The sequence below is a fragment of the Vigna angularis genome, chromosome 3 (assembly GCF_016808095.1).
Source record: "Vigna angularis cultivar LongXiaoDou No.4 chromosome 3, ASM1680809v1, whole genome shotgun sequence".
Classification (NCBI taxonomy): Eukaryota; Viridiplantae; Streptophyta; class Magnoliopsida; order Fabales; family Fabaceae; genus Vigna; species Vigna angularis.
In genome coordinates, this window is record NC_068972.1 from 34,117,186 (window position 1) to 34,139,441 (window position 22,256).

Sequence of the window (22,256 nt, forward strand, 5' to 3'; positions counted from 1 at the left end):
TCCAGGGGGAAAAGGGGGGTTGGTGGGGGGAGTTCGGTTTCAGAGAATTGAATTTTGTAACTGGAATAATTCAGTGGGAAGGAGAGTGCTCCTTTGTATCTTTTATTGTATGATTGGTGAAATTAGAGAAGTTCAGATTTACTTTTCTTTGTTCATGTCTGAAAATAGTGTTGATTCCTGTCAGAATCCCATGATTTACGCCGCAGCTAATATTTCCCTGTACAGTTTTTATTACATAATTAGAAGATTTAATTGCATTCCATATTTAAGAGGATAGTTAGGAGGATTAATAGGCTTACAATATATTTTATATTTCTTGTTCAGGATCAATGATCTTGATTTGTAGGGATAGATTATATCATAAATTAGTATTTTAAATTGTTATGTCTTTTGTATTTTATTTAAGAGCAATTGCTCCTCTATGAATAATATCAGAAAAAGTTTTTCTGACATGGTATCAACTATCTAAAGTCTGAGAGCCTGTGTAATCTCTTGCACAACTTTCATTTTATCTGATCTCATGACTTTCCCATTGCAATATTAAATAAAGTCTATCATACATAGCCTCATGTAGTCCTATCACCACCTGCTCTATATATCCAATCCTAGGGATGACAAATAGGCTGAGATCACATGTCAACTATGGATATAGCCTAAGTAAAAGTTCTCTTTTCTTGAAATGAACGCCGGTAAATTTTAATGACCTTAGACTTTTATTTTATCGGTTGTGTTTGATTCTTTTAGTTGAAACAACTCATGTTGTCATGTTGGTGCATAAAGGTGTGATTGTATTTCCTGATAACCATATTCACCATTTACATAGTATTTGTAGGTTACAGAGATCACAAAAAATATTTTTCTTCTATTCTGTTAGGATACTTATCCTATTTTGTCATCATTATATTGTGTCAAGGGTTACCCTATTTATCATGATTATATTGTGTCAAGGGTTACTCTATTTATCATGATTATATTGTGTCTAGGATTACCTATTTATCATGATTATATTGTGTCTAGGGTTACCCTATTTATCATGTACTTTTGTATCAATTTATTCTTATAAATAGAAGATTGTGAGAGGGATCAATCAAACCCTCTAGAATTATTTTACAGTTTAATTCTCAAGTTGGTATCAGAGCGAATCGATCCCGCTCTGGTTTCTGTCTCGTAATATCTGTCCGGCACCACAGTCCGTCGTCGCCCGCCACCGTCCGCCGCCGCCCGCCGCCGGCCACCGTCCGCCGTCGTCCGTCGCCGGCCACCGTCGTCCATCGCTGTCACAGTTCCGTTCGTCTAAACCCTTAGGGTTTTCTTGTTCCTCGCTGGTACTATTCGTCTTCTTCAGAAATGGCGTTTGGCAATACTCTTTCTTTCTCCGGAAGTCCATCAATTACCTCCGAAAAGCTAAATGGAAAAAATTATCTATCATGGTTTGCTGCTGTTGAAATGTGGTTCCTTGGCCAAGGGCATTATGACCACCTTGAGCGAGATGGAAGCCATGTGCCTACTGAAAAAGTTGATCAGTGGAAACAAGCAGATTTCCAGTTGTGTGCCCTGTTATGGCAATTAGTGGAACCCAAACTTCTTGTATCTTTGAGGGCTTTCAAAACTTGTCACTCCTTTTGGAAGAAAGCCCAAAGCATTTATGCCAACGATATTCAACGTCTCTGACACTACGAACAAGCTTGCATCTCTTAAAATGGCAGACCATGATATGGTGTCCTTCATGGCTGAAGCCCAATCTGCTCTCGAAGAACTCAGGATGTTTTTGGAAGTGGACCCATTAGAGGATATTAAAAAGAAACTAGACAAATTTTACATGGTGTTGATCCTTCGTGTCCTACATCCCGATTTTGATCATCTCAGAGATCAACTTCTAACTAGTCATGAGGTCCCCTCTATGGAACCATTGATCACTCGCCTTCAGCGTGTCCCGGTACCTCAAACTCAAGAAGCGCATGAACTAGTGGAACCATCTGTCATGGATGCCACACAAGGAAGAGGAGGACGTGGCACTAGAGGAGGAGGACGAGGAGGTCGGGGACGTCCTCAATGCACATACTGTAAAAGGATGGGTCATACTCAAGAGAATTGCTACTCTTTACATGGTTTCCCTTCCAAAACCGCCAATATTTCGAAGACTGAAACTTCCACTTCGAAGACTGAAACTTCCACTTCTATGTTTTCTGAGGATGAATATCAAGAGTATTTAAGGTTAAAGTCTAACAACTTGGCACAACCATCTCAAGCCTGCGTTTCTGAATCTATGGAAGGTCAAAATTCATGGGTAATTGACTCAGGTGCTTCTGATCACATTTCTGGTAATACCTCTTTGTTCTCATCTATTTCCTTTCGAGAAAAACCTCATTTCATAACCCTTGCAAATGGATCTAAAACTTCCTCCAAAGGAGTCGGTCATGTTTCTTTGTCTCCCTCCCTCAATCTCAACTCAGTCCTTTTTGTCCCTAATTGTCCTGTTAATTTAATTGCAGAAATGCAGGCTCTTGACCACAGTATTACTTGGGAGCTGGTACCCCTTCCTCCAGGCAAAAAGGCGGTTGGTTGTCGATAGGTGTATGCAGTTAAAGTTGGTCCTGATGGTCAAATTGATCGGCTCAAAGCTTGGCTTGTTGCAAAAGGTTACACTCAGGTTTATGGTCTTGATTATTGTGACACTTTCTCTTTTGTAGCCAAGATGACTACTATTCGCCTCTTCTTTGCCATTGCAACCATTCATCATTGGCCACTTCCTTAATTGGATATCAAGAATGCCTTCCTACATGGTGATCTTGAGGAAGAAGTTTATATGGAGCAACTTCCTGGGTTTGTTGCTTAGGGGGAGTCTGGTATGGTATGCAAATTGCATCGATCTCTATATGGCCTCAAGCAATCCCCACGTGCTTGGTTTGGAAAGTTTAGCTCCATTGTTCAAAAATTTGGGCTAAAACGCAGTGAAGCAGACCATTCAGTTTTTTACTGTCATTCTTCTTTCGGGAAATGTGTTTACTTAGTAGTATATGTTGATGATATTGTCATTACAGGAAATGATGCGGTTGGAATATTTCAACTAAAAGAGTACTTGTGTAGACATTTTCAAACCAAGGATCTTGGAAGTCTCAAATACTTCTTAGGCATTGAAGTAGCACAATCAAAAGATGGAGTTGTAATCTCCCAAAGGAAGTATGCTCTTGATATATTACAAGAAACAAACATGATTGATTGTAAACCGGTAGACAGTCCCATGGACCCAAACCAGAAATTAAGGACAGAAGAAGGTGAATTATTCTCCGATCCAGAGAGGTATAGGAGGCTGGTTGGAAAACTGATTTATCTCACTATTACAAGGCCAGATCTATCCTTTGTAGTTGGAGTGGGTAGTCAGTTCATGCAGGCTCCATGTGTTGACCATTGGAATGCTCTCATTCGCATTCTAAGGTATGTAAAGAAGACTCCCGGGCAAGAATTGTTATATGAAGATAAAGGAAGCATTCAGTTCTCTGGGTATTGTGATGCAGATTGGGCAGGTTCACCTATTGATAGACGGTCTACTACAGGATATTGTGTTTTTTTGGGAGGAAACATTATTTCATGGAAAAGTAAGAAACAGAATGTAGTAGCTCGATCAACCGCGGAAGCCGAGTATAGGACGATGGCATCACTAACATGTGAACTTATATGGGTGAAACAATTCCTTCAAGAGGTTAAATTTTGTGACATCCATAGTATGAAGATGTATTGCGACAATCAAGCTGCTCTCCACATTGCATCAAATCCAGTGTTTCACGAGAGGACTAAACATATAGAAATTGATTGTCATTTTGTTTGTGAAAAGTTGTTGACTAAAGAAATATGTATTGGGTCAAACGATCAACTCGCAGATGTATTGACCAAGTCATTAAGGGGTCCTCGGATTGAGTTTATTTGTTCCAAGCTTGGTACATACAATTTGTATGCTCCAGCTTGTGGGGGAGTGTTAGGATATTTATCCTATTTTATCATGATTGTATTGTGTCAAGGGTTACCCTATTTATCATGATTATATTGTGTCAAGGGTTACCATATTTATCATGATTATACTGTGTCTAGGATTACCCTATTTATCATGATTATATCGTGTCTAGGGTTACCCTATTTATCATGTACTTCTGTATCAATTTATTCTTATAAATAGAAGATTGTGAGAGGGATCAATCAAGCCCTCTAAAATTATTTTACAGTTTAATTCTCAAGTTTTTCCATTATATTTTTATCTCAAATTAGTTTTGAATTTTTATTGTGTCATGTTATTGATTTCATGTTTAACTTTTAGGCATGCTCATCCTGGAAATCCATATGTATATGGACTTGCTGCAGTTGATCATGATCTCAACTTTCCCGAACCAATGCCTGTAATAGGTATTGATGTTTTTCTTTTACCTATTTGTACTAATTAGAATATTACCATTTCTTTTAAAATTATAACTTCTTTTGCACCACTTATTACTCAGGACAAATATTGTGTATAACATAACTTTATTGTTAGTAAGAGATTATGAGGTCTAGTTTTTTTCATTTTTTTATTTTATAAAATTTTTGTTAGGTATCACTTTGAACTATGAGACCAACCATTACCATTCTAGGCATGTGATACTCTGACAAAAGCTTGAATCTCTCTACATTAGAAACACCAACCATAAGAGAAATACAGCTACTACTAGAATACCATTTGTCATACTAGAAATTATTTTAATCACCATTTCCAACAATCATAGAGGATGACTTGTACAACAATCTTATTATATGTAGATTTTAAAAATCTAGCTCTCATAATAAAGACCAAGGCATATTGCTATAAGAAAAATCCTGAGGCAATCTAAGCAAATAAGTCTTATTTTCAACCTAAGTATTCACAACATGAAGATCCCCTTCAAATTTATTATTTACACATTTATTATTACACAATTGACTCCACTTAACACTAACCAATTGCGACTAAGAAGCCATTTATAATTCTTGAAACTATAAGAAAAAGCACCAATAGTTACCCGGTTGATCAATTGAATTCTACTCATCATACTAAGAGCTTTACTTTTCCAAGAGGCAAGTTTCACATGAATTTTATCAGCTGGGAGTTGAAAATATTGAGTTTTGGGTGCCCCCAAAATGATACGAACACCTAAATAAGATATAGGAAACTAGCCTATATTGCAGCCAAGTAAATTTCTAATCTGCCTATTGAAATGGTTAGTCATCTGTACTATAAAATTGACATTCAACCATTGTCGAGAAACCATTCCATACAAATGGAGGAATTTCATTAGGTGATCCAGAGTGTTTTTATTAGCTTTGCAGAAAACAATGACATCATCAACATAAAACATGAGGTGGAAAAGAATAACCTTTGGGATTAGCCATAGCTAGGATCTTCTTGGAATCCCAAAAATATATCCCTATAATCGAAATACTTTATATGCTGAGATTATGTGGGTTATTTTGGCTATTAAGAATCTTGGACTGATGATTATAGGCGGGTGTGGTTGGAATTGAGTCTACTTTGGTTTGGTGAGCCTTTCTATATCCTCAAATTTTCGAGGGAGATGGTGGAAATTCATGAAGAGTTGTGATGCTATGGAGTTCAAAGTAATCTACATCTTTTGTGAAGGAAATTCTTGTGCAAATAATCTAGCAAATTTGAGGATTGATAAAAGACACGAGTTTTGGTTCCCCTCTCCCACACACCACCACCACCACCACCCCTTGTTTAGTTTGATTTTATTTGTTCTTTCTTTTTCAATAAATTGTTTCATGTAATGGAAAATGATTGTTGAATTGTGGGTGTCATTCTAGCTCAGAGGTCATAGTTCAAAGCGATGCCTAACATTAATTTTATATAAAAAAAAGTGGGATGAATCTGAGGTTATATTGTGAAAAATGAATCTGCAGTTAGCATAATTCACAACCTAGTACAACATGATAGAACTAAACACATTGAAGTGGACATTCATTTTATCAAAGAAAAGCTTGACCGTGGCATGATTTGCACTCCATATGTTTCTACCGAAGTAGAATTTGCAAACATACTCACCAAAGGGCTGAACAATAGTAACTCCGAGAGAATTATGTCCAACCTTGGAATGGGGAACACTTATTCACTAGCTTGAGTGAGTGTCAAAATATATTTTAGGAGGTTTAAAAAATTATTCCTGTTGTTTTTAATTTTGTACATTTATCTTGTTTTTATTACTAGCATATTAATCTCACAATCTCAGAGATTTGTTCGGTGGAATAGGCTGTTCTTATTTCCAAAATTATCCAACAAATATATGTTTATGTGTATGTAAATATAACGAGAAAGAAATAATTTTGTTCTAAACTTGAGAATATAGGATCTGCTCCTTATTTCTATAACTATAACAACATTGAAATGATAAGTTTGAAACATGTCTTTTTATTGTAGGAATATCTTATTCTGCGAGGGGCTATTGCATTAACATGGTGCTAGAGACCATGAAAACATTCTCCTCTGAAGATTGCTTGACAGAAGAAGCAATTGTTACAAAGCTTCGTACTTGTCAATATCATCACTTATTTTTGCATACATCTTTAAAGCAGGATTCTTGTGGTTTGTACTTTCTCATTCTTTGCTGTTCTTTTTATGAAAATATTGGGCCGGATTTTGGTTTACAAGGTGATTTTCTATGAAGGACATGTCAGAGGTCACATGTTAGATTTGATGTTCCTTTTTATAATATTTTTCTTTTGTTTAGGTAGATTCTATCCTTTACATAGTTGTATTTTCTCCTTGTTTGTTATAATATTTATTTGATATATATGAAAATAAAAATAAAAATAAAAGCAAAAACTGTGACCAATGTTATCATGGTGCTGGTTACGTAATTGTTCTTATCTATAAATGGTGTTTATGTAACACAGTATATAGAGATCATTTTTAGATATTGATTGGAGGTCTCTACCAATATTACATTTAGCCCAAGTATTGATAGGAGTTCTCCACCTGACCGGAGTAACTTTGATAGAATAGAGAGATAATTAGTAGATATAAATACTTTTTGTGTTCCTCATCTTTCTTAAGCATTTGAATATTGTTTTCATAGGAACATGCAAATGGGGAGAATTCGGTGAGGGGGGTCTCCTATGGGGAGAATGTAGTTCTAGACATTTTGAATGGTTTGATGGCAACCCTCTCTCTGATCTCTTGATCAAGGTATATAAACAAATTATATAAACTTTTTTGCATTTTCCTTTTCTAAAATGAATGGTACACAAATGAGTCATTTAACATTACATGTTTATTTCACTTTTGAACATAGGTAAAGGAGCTTTATGGCCTTGGTGATGAGGTTAATTTTCGGAACGCAACTGTATCCTCGGCACATAGGGCTCGACCTTTAACTCTTGGAACATCTACTCAAATTGGTTTGTATATTACTAATGATGGATTGTTAGTTGTCCACATGTCATTTTCTTTTTCTTAAACTAGTGTCTTGCATTTTAGGTGCCATTCAAACGGAAGGAATACCTTCTTTGTTAAAGGTCTTACTTCCACTTAGTTGCAACGGATTACCAGTTCTGTGAGTGACGGATTCCTTTTTCCTTTTGTTGTATCATGTTTAAAATTACTCCATGATAATTATTTGACCCACTTGCCTTTAAACTTTTCCTATTTATTACATACTTAACCTTTTCATTTTATAAAAGACTAGTTCTATCTTTTTTTTTTTTTTTTTTTTTTTTTTTTTTTTTTTTAAATCAAAGGAAAGAAAGAATGCTATAACATCAATCATATGCAACATTCTTAGAATAATTATTTTTGGAAATGAAATACAAAAGTGGAGAGGCAAAGCCAACCCACTAAGAAAAATGAAAGTGCGGAAGACCATACCTATCTCAATGAAAGTCAGAAACAATAAAAGTAGGTACACTATTCCACCTAGAAAAAACAGAAGATCTCAAACCATAAGCTGCTAAACCATCATCTGGAAATATGAGAAAATCTGAAATTTTACTTTTGATGGGCTCTAAAATGTTGAGCCATCTATTTCTTAGCTTCCAGGGTACCAAGGAACTATCATAATAAGATTTCATAGTAAGCAAGAAATCAGTCTCAATCAAAGAGCTCTCCACCCTTTTTGCATAGTAATCTTGATAGCATGTATAGCTCCTCCCATAAGCTCTGATTCCAAGGCTGACTGTGCTTGTAAAATTATTGAAAAGCAACCCATAATTTCTGTTTTCGAATTCCTAAAGATACCACCACAAGCTGATTTTCGTCCATGATCAAATTATGTTCTATCTGTATTGTATTTTATCCATCCTGTTTCAATGGGAGTTCAATCCACTTGAGCAGTCTTATTTGACTTCCTTGGCCGCAAACAACTTAAAAGGCCATACTAAGTTTGAATTCTGCAATAGTGGAGTAGAATGCATGTTACTTGTTTCCAAAGAACCAGAAAGATTCACAACAGTGAAAATTCTGTTTTTGATATGCTGGTATTGAGTCTGCTGTCCCTCAAACATACTGAAAATTACCTTTCATTTTACATAACTGTATATTTTAGTTAAAAACAAGCTTTATGCTTTTTCGTTATTAATTCTTTATTATGGACAGCCACTAAAATTTTCTTTTTTCTTGTTGATGCATTTTGTTTGCATTTGCAAGATGGTTTTTATTTTTTTTAATTATTATTATAAGTTCATGAAGATATCTGTTAGGTTTCTGTGTTAGAAAACCTAACTTTCTCACAACACCCACTCACACAAAGGCAATTCAAGCAAGAGAAAACAAAGGAAATGCGTAAATTCACTGTAATTGTATAATGAAAAGGAATAACGATTCGGGAGCCTAATCCCCGTCAACAAGGTCCAAGACCTGGTTACACAATGTAAGAAATGGCTAGCTGCCCTCTAACAAAGAATAAAACTCTATTTATATAAGATCTCCCATCCCGCCTTTCCTAACCGCTCTCTCATTTTTCCGCCTTCTATCCTCTTACCTTAGATCCTATCAATATCATTAAAAACTAGAAAAAAAGAAACAAAGAACTCATGGGGGACCAAACCAAAACCCATGACCAAAGAACAAGCTAGTTAGCTATAAGGCAATCCATTAGCTAAACTTCCCTATACATGGGAAGAAGACATTTATTATGAAAGAAGTCCAAAGTTATAAGCGCTGGTTTATTGCATTTGCAAGATGGTTTGATTGTTTTGCTTGTTCTATTTTTCCATTTAGTTTGGTTGTTTTATTTTTTTTATTGCAACCTAAAGTTTCTGTGTTCCCCTTAACTCTGGAAAGAAGTTTAGAAAAGGAAAAAAGTTTCAAGGGATTGATGGAAGGGTGAAGATAGCTTTGTTGTAAGATGTGGGTATATAGTCTGACTGTGTTGAGTTAACTGTTTATTTTGTTTATATTTTCTAGTTTTGAACCATTTAATTGTGTAATTCATTGACTTAACTAGACTAAAATTTTCAATATGAATTGTTTATTTTTCCTATTTTCCCCCTTTTGTTTTAGTTTTAATAATTAACTTTAGCTCAAAGTAGTGTCCTGGCAATTAATTCTAGAATCCATATTAGATGATTAATTTATGTTTGCTTCGCAGGTATATAAGGAATCTTCTCTTGAATCCTCCTTCTTATGAGATTGCATCCAAAATTCAGGGTAATTTTTAATAGTTTAACTAGAAAAGGATTTGGATATATGAGAGGAGAAAAAAGATCTTAACCGAATTGGAAGTCGTACATAAGCACATAATATATATGTGTATGTGTGCGCGCGTGCGCGTTTGTGTCTCTATCTCTCTCTCTAGTTATATAAAACACTGTATATAGAAAGCTCTACTCTCCTAGAGGAATGATTACGAAAATCTCTAGTATCTTATTGTACTACATTGGTAATGACTGCAATACCATCTTGTAACTGAACAAAATATTTTTGTTAGGATATTTACCCTATTTATCATGATTATATTGTGTCAAGGGTTATCCTATTTATCATGATTATATTGTGTTTATGGTTATCCTATTTATCATGTACTCTTGTACCAATTTATTCTTATAAATAGAAGATTATGAGAGGATCAATTAAGCCCTCTAGAATTATTCTACAGTTTAATTCTCAAGTTGGTATAAGAGCGGACCCCCCCGCTCTGGTTTGTCTTGTAGCCTCTCTTGAAGAAAGTGGTCTAAACCCTTAGAGTTTTCTTGTTCCTCGCTGTTGCGTTTTTTTTCTTCAGAGATGGCGTCTGGCAGTGCTCTTTCATTCTCCGGAAGTCCATCAATTACTTCCGAGAAGCAAAATGGAAAAAAATCATCTATCATGGTCTGCTGCGGTTGAAATGTGGTTTCTTGGCCAAGGGCATTATGACCACCTTGAGCGAGATGGAAGGCATGTGCCTGTTGAAAAAGTTTATCAGTGGAAACAAGCAGATTCTAGTTGTGTGCCCTGTTATGGCAATCCGTAGAACCCAAACTTCTTATATCTTTGAGAGCTTTCAAAACTTGTTACTCCTTTTGGAAGAAAGCTCAAAGTATCTATGCCAACGATATTCAACGTCTTTATGACACGACAAACAAGCTCGCATCTCTTAAAATGGCAGACCATGATATGGTGTCCTTCATGGCTGAAGCCGAATCTGCTGTTGAAGAACTAAGGATGTTTCTGGAAACAGACTCATTAGAGGATATGATAGGACTCCTAACAAGGATGGGCCTGTTAATCAACATGAAATAATTATAGAGGGAGCAAGGCCCAAAATATGGAACGTTTACGTGAGAAGAAAGAAAATGGGGTTAGGAAAAGAAAGGGAAGTTAGTTAGAGAGGGGAATGACGTGTCAGGAATCCAGGGAAGGGGAATTCTGTTATAGGAGAGAGAATAGAGAGTGTGAAGGGGGATACGGAATAGGAGGTGGTGAGTTGGTTAGGAGGAGAGTCATCCTCTGGTTAGGAGTGAGAGCACTCTGGGTTTTACTGGTGATTGTAGAGCTTTCAGTCTATAACTTTTCTTCTGCATAATACTTGAATAATATACCTGTGATATTCAGTTTAATTGTTAGGAGTCCTATCAGGATAACAAGAAGAAACTAGACAAATTTTACATGGTGTTGATCCAAATTTTGGTCATATCAAAGAACAACCTCTGACCAGTGAGGTCCCATCCATAGAAACATTGACCACTCGTCTTTTGCGTGTCCCGATACCTTAAACTCAGGAAGCACATGAACTAGTGAAACCATCTGTCATGGTTGCCACACAAGGAAGAGGAGCACGTGGCACTAGAGGAGAAGGACGAGGAGGTCGGGGACGTCCTTAATTCACATACTATAAAAGGATGGGTCATACTCAAGATAATTGCTATTGCTTACATGATTTCCCTTCCAAAACTGCCAATATTTCGAAGATTGAAACCTCCACTTCTAAGTTCACCGAGGATGAATATCAAGAGTATCTAAGGTTAAAGTCTAACAACGTGGCACAACCATCTCAATCTCCTAGTACATCAACAACCTGCATCTCTCAATCCATGGAAGGTCAAAATTCATGGGTAATTGACTCAGGTGCTTCTGATCACATTTCTGGTAATACTTCTCTGTTCTCATCTATTTCCTTTCGAGAAAAACCTCAGTTCATAAGCCTTGCAAATAGATCTAAAACTTCCTCCAAAGGAGTCGGTCATGTTTCCTCTTCTCCCTCCATCGATCTCAACTCTGTCCTTTTTGTCCCTAATTGTCCTTTTAATTTAATTTCCGTAAGCCAGTTGACCAAAATGTTATATTGTTCAATAAACTTTGATCACAAATCTTTTGTTATAAAGGAGCGTGGTTCGGGGAGACAGATTGGAGAAGGATATGAAGCTGGCAGATTATACCATTTTGGATCTCGTCCAAGTTGTGTGTTGCTGCTCTTGATCCTAAAGTGCTATATGATCGACATGGCCATCCTCATTGTTGAAATTAAAAAAGATGTGTCCTATACTTAGTGGTCTCTAGACCTTAGAATCTGAGTCATGTCAACTTGGAAAACATATTATAACTTCCTCTCCTAAAAGGTCTTCATCAATATGTAATTCTAGTTTTTCCATCATCCATTCTGATATATGGGGACCTAGTCGTATCTCCTCCTTTGGTTTTAGATGTTTTTTTACCATCATTGATGAATATTCAAGATGTACTTAGGTTTATTTTATGAAAAATCGTTCTGAATTATTAGCCAGCTTTACATCTTTTATGAATGAAATCAAGAATGAATGTGGTCAAGTAATCAAAATATTAAGACGTCATAATGCCAAAGAGTATTTCTCATCCTCCTTTTCTGCCATCTTGAGTTCCCATGGTATCTTACATCAGTCTACTTGTCCTCATACACCGCAACAAAATGGTATGGCAGAACGAAAAAATAGACACTTAGTTGAACCTGCCCGTACCCTTTTGCTTGGTGCCCATATTCCTGTCCATCACTGGAGGGATGCCATCTTAACTGCATGTTATCTTATTAATAGGATGCCCTCCTCCTCTCTTGATAATAAAGTGCCTTTCTCCATTTTGTTTCCTAATGATTCTCTCTTTCACACATTTCCCCAAGTGTTTGGCTGTGTATGTTTTGTTCATAACATGTCTCTAGGACTAGACAAACTCTCCTTTCGCGCTCTTAAATATGTCTTCTTAGGCTATTCTCGACTCCAAAAAAGATATACGTGTTACTCTCCTGAAACTAAGAAGTATTACATGTCTGCCAATGTCACATTCTTTGAACAGACTCCTTACTTCTCTCCATCTGTTCAGGATGTTTCTATCCTCCAGCAGGTCCTTCCCATTCTAGTGGATGAGTGAAATAGCTCCACTGTCTCTGTCATTCCCAGTCTTGATCACAATCCTCCTGCACCCGTTTCTCCACATGCTTAGACCATCCCATACAAGGCCCCACTGGATAGTCCACCCGTTTCTATGCTAACTCCTTTTTTTCCAAGTTGATTTAATTTGTTTAAGTATCCTCTAAACGTGTGTTTTCTCTTGTTGTAATAGGGTTGTCGTCAATGCATTGTATGTGAGAGGAGTAAAACCTTTGATAATATGATTTTCAACAAACAAATATGAATTCACATCTCAGGGGTTTCTTGTAAGGTTAAAAGGCAAACCAGAGGAATAGAACATTCTAGCTATGGGAGCATTGAGATTGTCTCTATCCTCTATGTTGAATGCCCTCTTCCTCTTTCATAATGAAATATTTTCATGTCTATCTTTAGTGGGCAAGGGAACATGCTTAGGTTTAACTTTATTTTTTGCCAATTCAACAGTTGATTTCTATTCAACCAAATTGTTGGAAGTTCCACATCGACTAGAGATAAAGCTAGTTAAAGTATATAAGTGAGTGTAAATCTCACCTTATAAACCAATTTTATGGGGTTGAGTTAGGCCTAAAGTCCACTTCTTAACATGGTATCAGAGGCACTGTTAGAGCCTATCCTAGCGAGATTTGTTGGACATATTGTTTCACCCACAATTGGGCCGCTATCGGACTACACATTGATGTCTAGTCCCACATACGAGATGTATATACCTTGGTGTGAGGGATGTATGTTGGAAGTCCCATATCGACTAGAGATAAGACTAATTTAAAATATATAAGTGGCTGCAAACATCACTTTACAAGCTGATTTTATGGGATTTAGTTAAACTTAAAGTTCACTCCTTACTTCAAATGTTCTTCATTGGCGTTTGAGCACACACTAATTCCGGATCCATGAATTTTTAATAAATGAGCTTTTACTCTAGAGTAATAACTTTTAAAATCTTTTTGACAAAAATTACAAGACCTTCTCTTGTTTCCTCCTCCTTTTGTTCCTTTGTCTAATAAACTGACATATGCCCATAAAGAATCATAATCAACTTGTTAAACATCTTTTGAAATAGACTTCCTTGGAATTTTTAAGTTAGAACTAGAAAAATTTGGTATTGGTGCCAATATTTCTTTTACTTAGAAGTAAGTAAAATAAATAATAGGAAAAAAATAGTAGAAAATAATGAAACAAACGTCTATAAAAGAACGAATACCTTAGAAGGAAGATAAAATAAGAGATAAAATGCAATTGGTCAAAGACTTTCAGAATAACAGGAATAAACGAATTGAATGTCACTTCAAATGATTTTCCTTTCCCACACCTTTAATGACAAATTAAAAGTGATAGATCACATATGTAACATTGCATGTAGGGCTGTATCACATGTAGTGTTGTGATTATTTATCTACCTATTTATTCTATATTATATTCTTTCTACCTAAACAAAGTGAGTAAATAAATACTTGAAACTAAGAAACTATATATTTTGATTTTAAAATTGTCATTTATTTATTGTAATTATTATTTGAAAATCTGGTGTAAACAAAATTAAACTGTGATTAATAGATTAAAGAAAACGTTTACAACTGATTTTATGCTGGGTTGTTAATATTAGAGATAAGGACGTGTATGATGTTAAAAGATAAAATAAAATAGAAACGCTTTATTAGCTCTCTAGTCTCGAATCTTGTTGATCTTCCCTTTGCATCCTCTTGGATTTGTTGAATTCTTTACGCCTGTCTCTTTAACCATGGATCTTGTACTTGATCTTTGAATGTTTGATAATCTCTTTAGGTCTCTTAGTTATATTACAATAGAGAGTAATGTACTTGCACAAAAGATTTGCTATTCTACTCTATTACTTTCAATCTTTTTATTGCAATTCAAAGTATTCTCAATTATGTACTTTACATATTTATATTGCTATTATTATAATGGCAATTTTTACCTAAATTTGGACTTATTTCATTTTTTTTGTTTCACAGAAACATGCAAACTTATGAGTAGTTTAACGTGCTCAATTCCAGAATTTACTTGTGTTTCTTCAGCAAAGGTTATTATTAAATTGCTTGTATCCTATATACTGTAAAGCAGTTTTTTTTTTTGGTCAAACATAGAATGAATATTAGTTGTACTATGATTGCAACCTTCAACATAATGATTACCTGCAAGTAATTATTCTTCATTCTATATTCAAGTACTTCTTTTATGAAGATTAGTTTTTATAGTTCTTGCTCTCTAGCATAAACACATGTGCTGGCCTGAAAATAAAAGGGTTATTAATGTTTTTCTTTTTGTTCACTAATTAATGCTTCATTATTCAATCTGAAAAACTAATGTTAGCTTTAATTTGTAAGTTGTATTATACTTTTATGTTTAAATATATATGAAACAAGCATGATAGTTCTTGATTCTCAACTTTTCTTGGTTCTCAACTTTTGGGTATGTAGCAAGTAGAAAAGAAGTGTCTTAGTGGAAAAGTTTTGGGGCTTTAAAGGCTTTTGTATCTGGATTTCCTTATTTATGAGAAATAATTGTTTTTGTTTGGCCATTTTCTAACTATGCTTTTGAAAGGAATTATTGTTTGCTACAAATAAAATGTAGCTGAACATTCTACTATTAGTATTATGAAACTAGGTTTGTTAAGAACTTGCTATGTCAGTAGTAACTGAATTGTTGCTTGAAACTTTGACACTAGTAGACATTGTGTTAGGTGTTGTGGTTTTGTGTAATTAGGAGAAAAGCAAAGGGCTAGTGAAAAAGATGGAGTACTTTGCGATTCATGTTAAGCATTTGGTGTGCATTAAGAAGTTGAAAGATGGTTGGGGGGTTTAGAAGTTGAAAGATTTAATATCTTGAGTTCTAATATGGCTATTATTGAAGAACTTGACATTGATGCACAATTTGGATTTGAGAATAACTAAGAAAAGTACAATTAATAGCATGGATAACCATGGCCAAAGAGTTACTAGCTTGTGCACTTCAATGATTGATAAAGAAGCTTATTGGATTGCCTTGTATTGAAGGTATTCATTGTACAAATTCACTTAAAATGGACTTGGATGTGCTAATGAATTTACAGTGAAACTTAAGGTAGATGGATCACTAGACAGGTATAAAGCTGATTGGTTGAAAGGGGTAATTGATTAAGGTGAGGCTTTTTCTCTTGTAGCAAAGATGAGTACAATTTGAGTTGTTCTTGCTCTAGCTGCTTGTTTTGGATAGAAATTACACAAGTTGGATTATGATTATGAACTTGTTGGACCACTAGTGAGGTTTGGATGATGAAGGGGATGCGATAAGTGATGTGAAAGAGAAGTCATCCAAATTCTAAAAAGCTTGGACATGAACATAGGTAATGAATACAACACATTATAACCTCTAAAATTTCAGATATAGCAACATGAATATATTTATATTGAGCATAATTATTAATTTTTTAAATTGACAATCAAAATTTTATATTCGAAATAATCTATTTAAAAGTTAGTCAAATATAATAATTAAATATTCTGTTGGCTAATAAAAAAATGAATCTAAACTTTGAAAAGTAAAAAAGAATCTATTTCATTTTGGTCTTGATCATGATTATTGAAAAACACACTAGCGGGGTTCATCTAAGGAGAATTAACAACCTTAGAGAAAATCATAATATATGAAGATATCATACAAGAATAAATAAAATGTTCGTAACTCTTGATTATATAGCATCTACTTATTTCTATAATTATAATAGAAACTTACTATTAGGAATAAAAGAGTAAGACCGAACGGTAGCAAGAAGGAAGGAGGGAAGTAGAGCCGAACGGTAGCCAGAAGGGAGGAGGGAAGTAGATGCCAAATGGTACCAAAAGGGAGAAGGGAAGTATAGACCGAACGATATCCAGAAGGGAAGAGGGAAGTAGAGATTGAGTGGTATAAACTAATACCGAACGGTAAATGAAAGGAGGATGGGATCAAAGACCGAACGTTATATATACACTAGTACCGAATGGTATTTAGTAGAAGTAGGTTGGGTTAGCCTAAAGGTTAGGGCGCGAGAATGAGACACTAAATAGTCTTCCTGTAACTCTAATCAAGGAGGTTATTTTCTTTTGGGTAAAGACTAGACATATTTGCCAGTGGAGGAAGGTAGGCTTCCTTGGGGGAGAGTATACTTGTATTTTCGATACTTTACTGAATCCATAATACATACATACTTTCTTTTTTTTTCTGTTATTCGATTGTTGAAGCGAGAGTAGAGTATAGATTTAGGTTACTCGAATAAAGTAACCTAATACTTACAGAATAAGTTTTATGGATTTCTAGCATAAAAAAATCACAGCCTGTCCTCATTATCACTTTGTTGGAGTCATGTCAGAGCTGTGTCAGACATTAGAAATCGTTTTTTAAATTTGGCACTTCAACAGTGGCTGATATGTGCTGCACCAATGTCATGCGTGGGTTGGTGTCATATATGTGTCGGATAGTGAGACACTATTGAAGAAGAGTGTCCGAACTTTATATTGTTGATGGAACTTTAGATAGAAACAAGTTCTTGCAAAAGTGTTGTATGTCATGACTGTTTTATGTCATGGTTCATACTTGTTTGCTTTTATTTGAGCAAGAGACTTGAATTGGCATTTTTTCTTATCTAAATATGTGATGCAAATTTCCTTTTTTCCATTTTGGGCTCCAATATTATGTGTTGGTTATTGAGCCTTTATTAAGAAGTTTCATTCGGATTTATATCATTAAAGAGAATAGTCTGATTAATTCTTATTTGTACAGTTAAGAGAATATTATTTTCAATATTTTAGGATATCTTGTGTTCTTTTAGTTTTTAATTTTCTGCCAATAAAGAGGAGATTAGTCGCAAGTTTTATTCTTAGATAGGTCTGCGACTATTGGCCTAATCCTTATTTACATCTCTTACACATAGTCAATATTTAAAGTGTAACAATATTTACTGTACTATATTTTCAATACCTTTCATATTTAGATCCTTACACTTTTTTTATTTTAACCATTCTGCATGTGCATTTTTGTGCAGCTTGTAAAGCTACTTGAATGGAGAGAGGTCAATCATATGGAATTTTGTAGAATAAAGAATGTGGTCGATGAAATTTTGCAGATGTATAGAACCCTTGAGCTCAATGAAATATTGGAAAGTTTAATCGCACCCACGTGGGCGACAACTGGGTTAGAAATTGACTTTGAAACCTTGGTGAGTGTGAAAAGTTTATTTCTTCACTTTATTGAAATAAAAAGGAGGGATTGTTTCTCCGGTAGGAAATTGGGTTAACCAACTTCTCAAAACATATTAACTAAAGGATGAGCCATAAATATTTTTTTATCTCTATAGAAGGAATTGTTTGTAATGGTGTAAGTTGTATGCATGTCATTGACTAATAATGAGAAACATTTGTCAAGATATTTCTTTATTTGATGTAATGAAATCATATCCTATTTCCATATATGTTAGACTTGAAGAGCTTATAATTAGTTCAAAACTGTTTTATTTCACTTAAACCACTTATACAACTTACTACTATATTTATAGAGTACACTAGTGTAGAATACAAAAGGTCAGGAAACCCTAAAACCTAATAGATGAGTTCCCCTACATAAGTATTAATAATAATAAAGAACATTACATTTGAACACTCCTCCTCAAGCTTGAGGGTAGTGTCAACAATTAGATTTTCTTACTCCGTATTGTGTCAACAGGCTATAGATAAAGTGTGTATTGTAAATATCCTTGAATAATAGGGATCTATTATTTAAAGTGTTATTATATTCCAAAATTAGTTTTCCAATCTTATATATATAGATATATGATTTACTCTTACCCATAAATAATTCTACCCTAATATTTTAGACTACCCTAATGTTATTTTGTTTCCAGGTTGCTGGATGTGAAGTTGCATCTAGTAAGATTGGTGAAATAATCTCTCTGGATGGTGGGAATGATCAGAAAGTCAACTATTTCTCTCTTATTCCTCATGAATTTTTTGAAGATATGGAGTCTAAATGGAAAGGTCGAATAAAAAGAATCCACATAGATGACGTGTTTACTGCAGTGCAAAAAGCAGCTGAGGTCTTGCACCTAGCAGTAGGTCTATGTAACTCAATCTTGTCTGTACATGTTTGCATATTTGGAGTCTTGTTTATGCAACATTAATGTTGTCCCAACATTGTTACAGGTCACTGAAGATTTTGTTCCTGTTGTTTCTAGAGTAAAGGCTACTATAGCCCCACTTGGAGGTCCTAGGGGGGAAATTTGTTATGCTCGTGAGCATGAGGCAGTTTGGTTCAGAGGCAAACGCTTTACACCAAATTTGTGGTCTGGTAGCCCTGGGGAGGAACAAATTAAACAGCTTAGGCATGCTTTAGATTCTAAAGGTAAAAGGGTTGGGGAGGAATGGTTTACCACACCGAAGGTTGAGGCTGCATTAACAAGGTACCTTTTTTATGAGTAATTGTATCTTATTATTATTATTACTTTATTTTGTCAAACTACTGTAGTTCTTTTTGCTAAATCATATATGTTGATAAGTTTATTTGTTGAAGGTACCATGAAGCAAATGCCAAGGCAACAGAACGAGTTTTGGAAATTTTAAGGGAACTCGCTACTGAATTGCATTACAGTATAAACATTCTTGTCTTTTCATCCACACTACTTGTTATTACCAAAGCTTTATTCGCTCATGCAAGGTTTGTAAACATTTGCAGTTGCATCTGCTGTACTTTTTTGGATAAAATGCAATGGTATTTTTCTTTTTGGTGCATTAATTTTTTTAAGTGGGTTTTATTAGATCTGTTTAAGCTACAAGAATCTGTCTTAAGTTTGTTGATTAAATTTAGTTTCATTAGAAAATATTTAATGGGCATTTGTCTCCCAGGGCTCACAAACAATAGTTTTGTGATTTAATTCAAGTCATGGGAAAACCTGAAACAATATTATGAAAATTGTATATTGCATTATATGATTTTGTTCAATATTTATGCAGGTGGACAGCAAAATAAGTTCGTAAAGTTTAGTGTTTACAACAGTTTATGCAAGGAATGTAGGAGAGAATCTGATAGATTCTTTTAGTACAAGAATCTATCTAACACTCACTCAACACGAACTTGCAAAGACAACAAAGAACAAAACTGTATATTCCTCTTGTATTCAAAGAACATTATAAGAACAGCACTCAACTCTCATGGGAGCACTCTCCCTCTACAGGAACAACCTCCTGTCTTTACAAGAAAATATCAAAAGCTAACCCCTTTATAAAAGCCCACAACCTTTTTGATAAGGTTCCCTTAACTGTTAGCAGGGTCACTAACAGTTAAACACACTTCCTAACCTCCTAACCGCCTAAACATCCTATTACTTTCTCTTCCTCCTCTCATACACTCTTAACACTCTATCAGAATTAAAGAATAGAAAACCAAAGACTGAATATCTAATCTGAATAACATCTTAACAAAAACTAATATTTTATTGTCATATAATAAAGCTTTCAAGTAATAGCAGTTTTTTTAAATAGGAGCAGTAGTTAAACAAATATTTAGGAATGGGAAGACAGCATGGAAGTTGTGCTATCAGTCTCAGGGTGTAAATTGTTAGGAAGTCCTACATCACTTGCCTTAATTAGTGTTATCTGGACAGTTTCATGTAATATCAATTGGTTTCAAGATGAAATCTGACATGGTATCTGTTAGGGAGTGGAGAGTTTATGAGAGGAGAAGGAAGAGTTAATGTCCTATCTATTTTAGCAGTTAGGAGAGGCGGGAAGTTAGGAATTGTATAAATAGAGTTCTGTACTTTGTTTTGGGTAGCTTTTGACATTAGTTTGTATAGACAGGAATATTTGTCCTGTGGAGGGGCATTAGGCTCCCATATATTGATTGTACATTGAACTCTGTTACATTGAATACAGAATACCATTCTCTTACAGTTGGTTTTCTTGTTTGTGAGTGTGAGTGCAAGCCATAATTTCATTGGCAGAGGACTGGAAGAGGAGCTGGGATTACCCATTGAGGACACACCACCTTACCAGGTGAGTCTAGGAGATGGGCAGAGGAAAAAGACCAGGGGTTGTTGTAAGAAGGTCATGATCAACATAGGGGAAACCGAGATAGAGGAGAGGTTTCATGTTTTTGAATTAGGGGGAATGGATATAATCCTAGGGGTGGAGTGGTTGGCCAAGCTGGGAGAAGTGACCCTGAATTGGGGAGAGTTGACGATGGTGTTTAGTCAAGGGGGAAAGAAGGTGGTCATAAAAGGGGATCCCATGTTGGCTAGAAGATTGGTGGAGCCCGAAGCTTTACTGAAGATGAAGGAAGTGGAGGCATGGATGTTGGTGTGGAATTTAGGGCAGATAGGAAGAAGAGAGGAAGATACCGACTGCCAGGGGCTGACAGGGAGACACCAAGAGGAATTGAAGCAGGTTCTGGAGATACATTCAGAGGTCTTCCACGAACCCAGGGGATTACCTCCAGACAGAGGGATGGTGCATCAAATACCCCTTAAGGAAGGGGTTGACCCTGTGAATGTGCGCCCATATAGGTACCCACACGTGATGAAAGGTGAAATTGAGAAGCAAGTGGCGGAAATGTTGAAGACAGGTATTATCAGACCTATCACCAGCCCGTATTCAAGCCCAGTTATATTAGTCAAGAAAAAAGATGGCAGCTGGCGTTTCTGTGTGGATTATAGGGCGTTAAATCGGGCTACTATACCCGACAAGTTTCCAATCCCCGTTATAGAAGAATTACTGGATGAGTTAAGGGGAGCTAGGTGTTTTTTTAAGGTGGATTTGAAGGCAGGATACCACCAGATTCGGATGGGAGAAGGGGATATACATAAAACGACCTTTAGAACTCACCAAAGCCATTATGAGTTCATGGTGATGCCTTTTGGTCTCACCAACGCACCAACAACCTTTCAAAGTGCCATGAACAACTTGCTGCAACCTTATTTGAGGAGGTTTGTGTTAGTATTCTTTGATGACATCTTGGTTTACAGCCAATCATGGGGAGAACATTTGAAGCATGTGGGGCAGGTGTTGAGTAAATTGAGCAGAATAACTGGGTGGCGAATAGAAAAGAATGTGAGTTTTGAAGAATACAAATAAGATATTTGGGGCATCTAATTTCAAAGAGGGGACTAGAAATGGATCAAGAAGAGGTAAAAGTAGTGTTGGAGTGGGAAGAACCCAAAACTCTAAAGGCTTTGAGAGGGTTCTTAGGCCTTACAGGGTACTACAGGCGTTTTGTAAGGGACTATGGTAAAATTGAAAAACCCATGACTGAGTTTTTGAAGAAGGGGCAATTCGCGTGGACAGAACAAGCTAGTGCTGCTATGGCCAGGTTGAAGGAAGCTGTCACCATTGCACCAGTGTTGATCCTGCCTGATTTTAGTCAGCCCTTTCACATAGAATGCG

The 22,256-nt window shown here is 35.6% G+C and overlaps 1 protein-coding gene across 3 annotated transcripts in view; it reads left to right on the top strand.

Annotated features, from left to right (window-relative positions):
* Window positions 1-22,256, top strand: part of LOC108326621 (DNA mismatch repair protein MSH1, mitochondrial) — a 49,688-nt gene that overhangs the window by 13,130 nt on the left and 14,302 nt on the right. For all 3 annotated transcript variants that reach the window (XM_017560220.2, XM_052875227.1, XM_052875228.1), the window contains 11 exons: window positions 4,310-4,395; window positions 6,437-6,601; window positions 7,095-7,204; window positions 7,311-7,416; window positions 7,496-7,571; window positions 9,603-9,661; window positions 14,823-14,890; window positions 17,870-18,043; window positions 18,725-18,931; window positions 19,023-19,279; window positions 19,390-19,533. In XM_017560220.2, coding sequence (XP_017415709.1) covers window positions 4,310-4,395; window positions 6,437-6,601; window positions 7,095-7,204; window positions 7,311-7,416; window positions 7,496-7,571; window positions 9,603-9,661; window positions 14,823-14,890; window positions 17,870-18,043; window positions 18,725-18,931; window positions 19,023-19,279; window positions 19,390-19,533 — 1,452 coding nt within the window. The remainder of the gene's footprint in view (window positions 1-4,309; window positions 4,396-6,436; window positions 6,602-7,094; window positions 7,205-7,310; window positions 7,417-7,495; window positions 7,572-9,602; window positions 9,662-14,822; window positions 14,891-17,869; window positions 18,044-18,724; window positions 18,932-19,022; window positions 19,280-19,389; window positions 19,534-22,256) is intronic.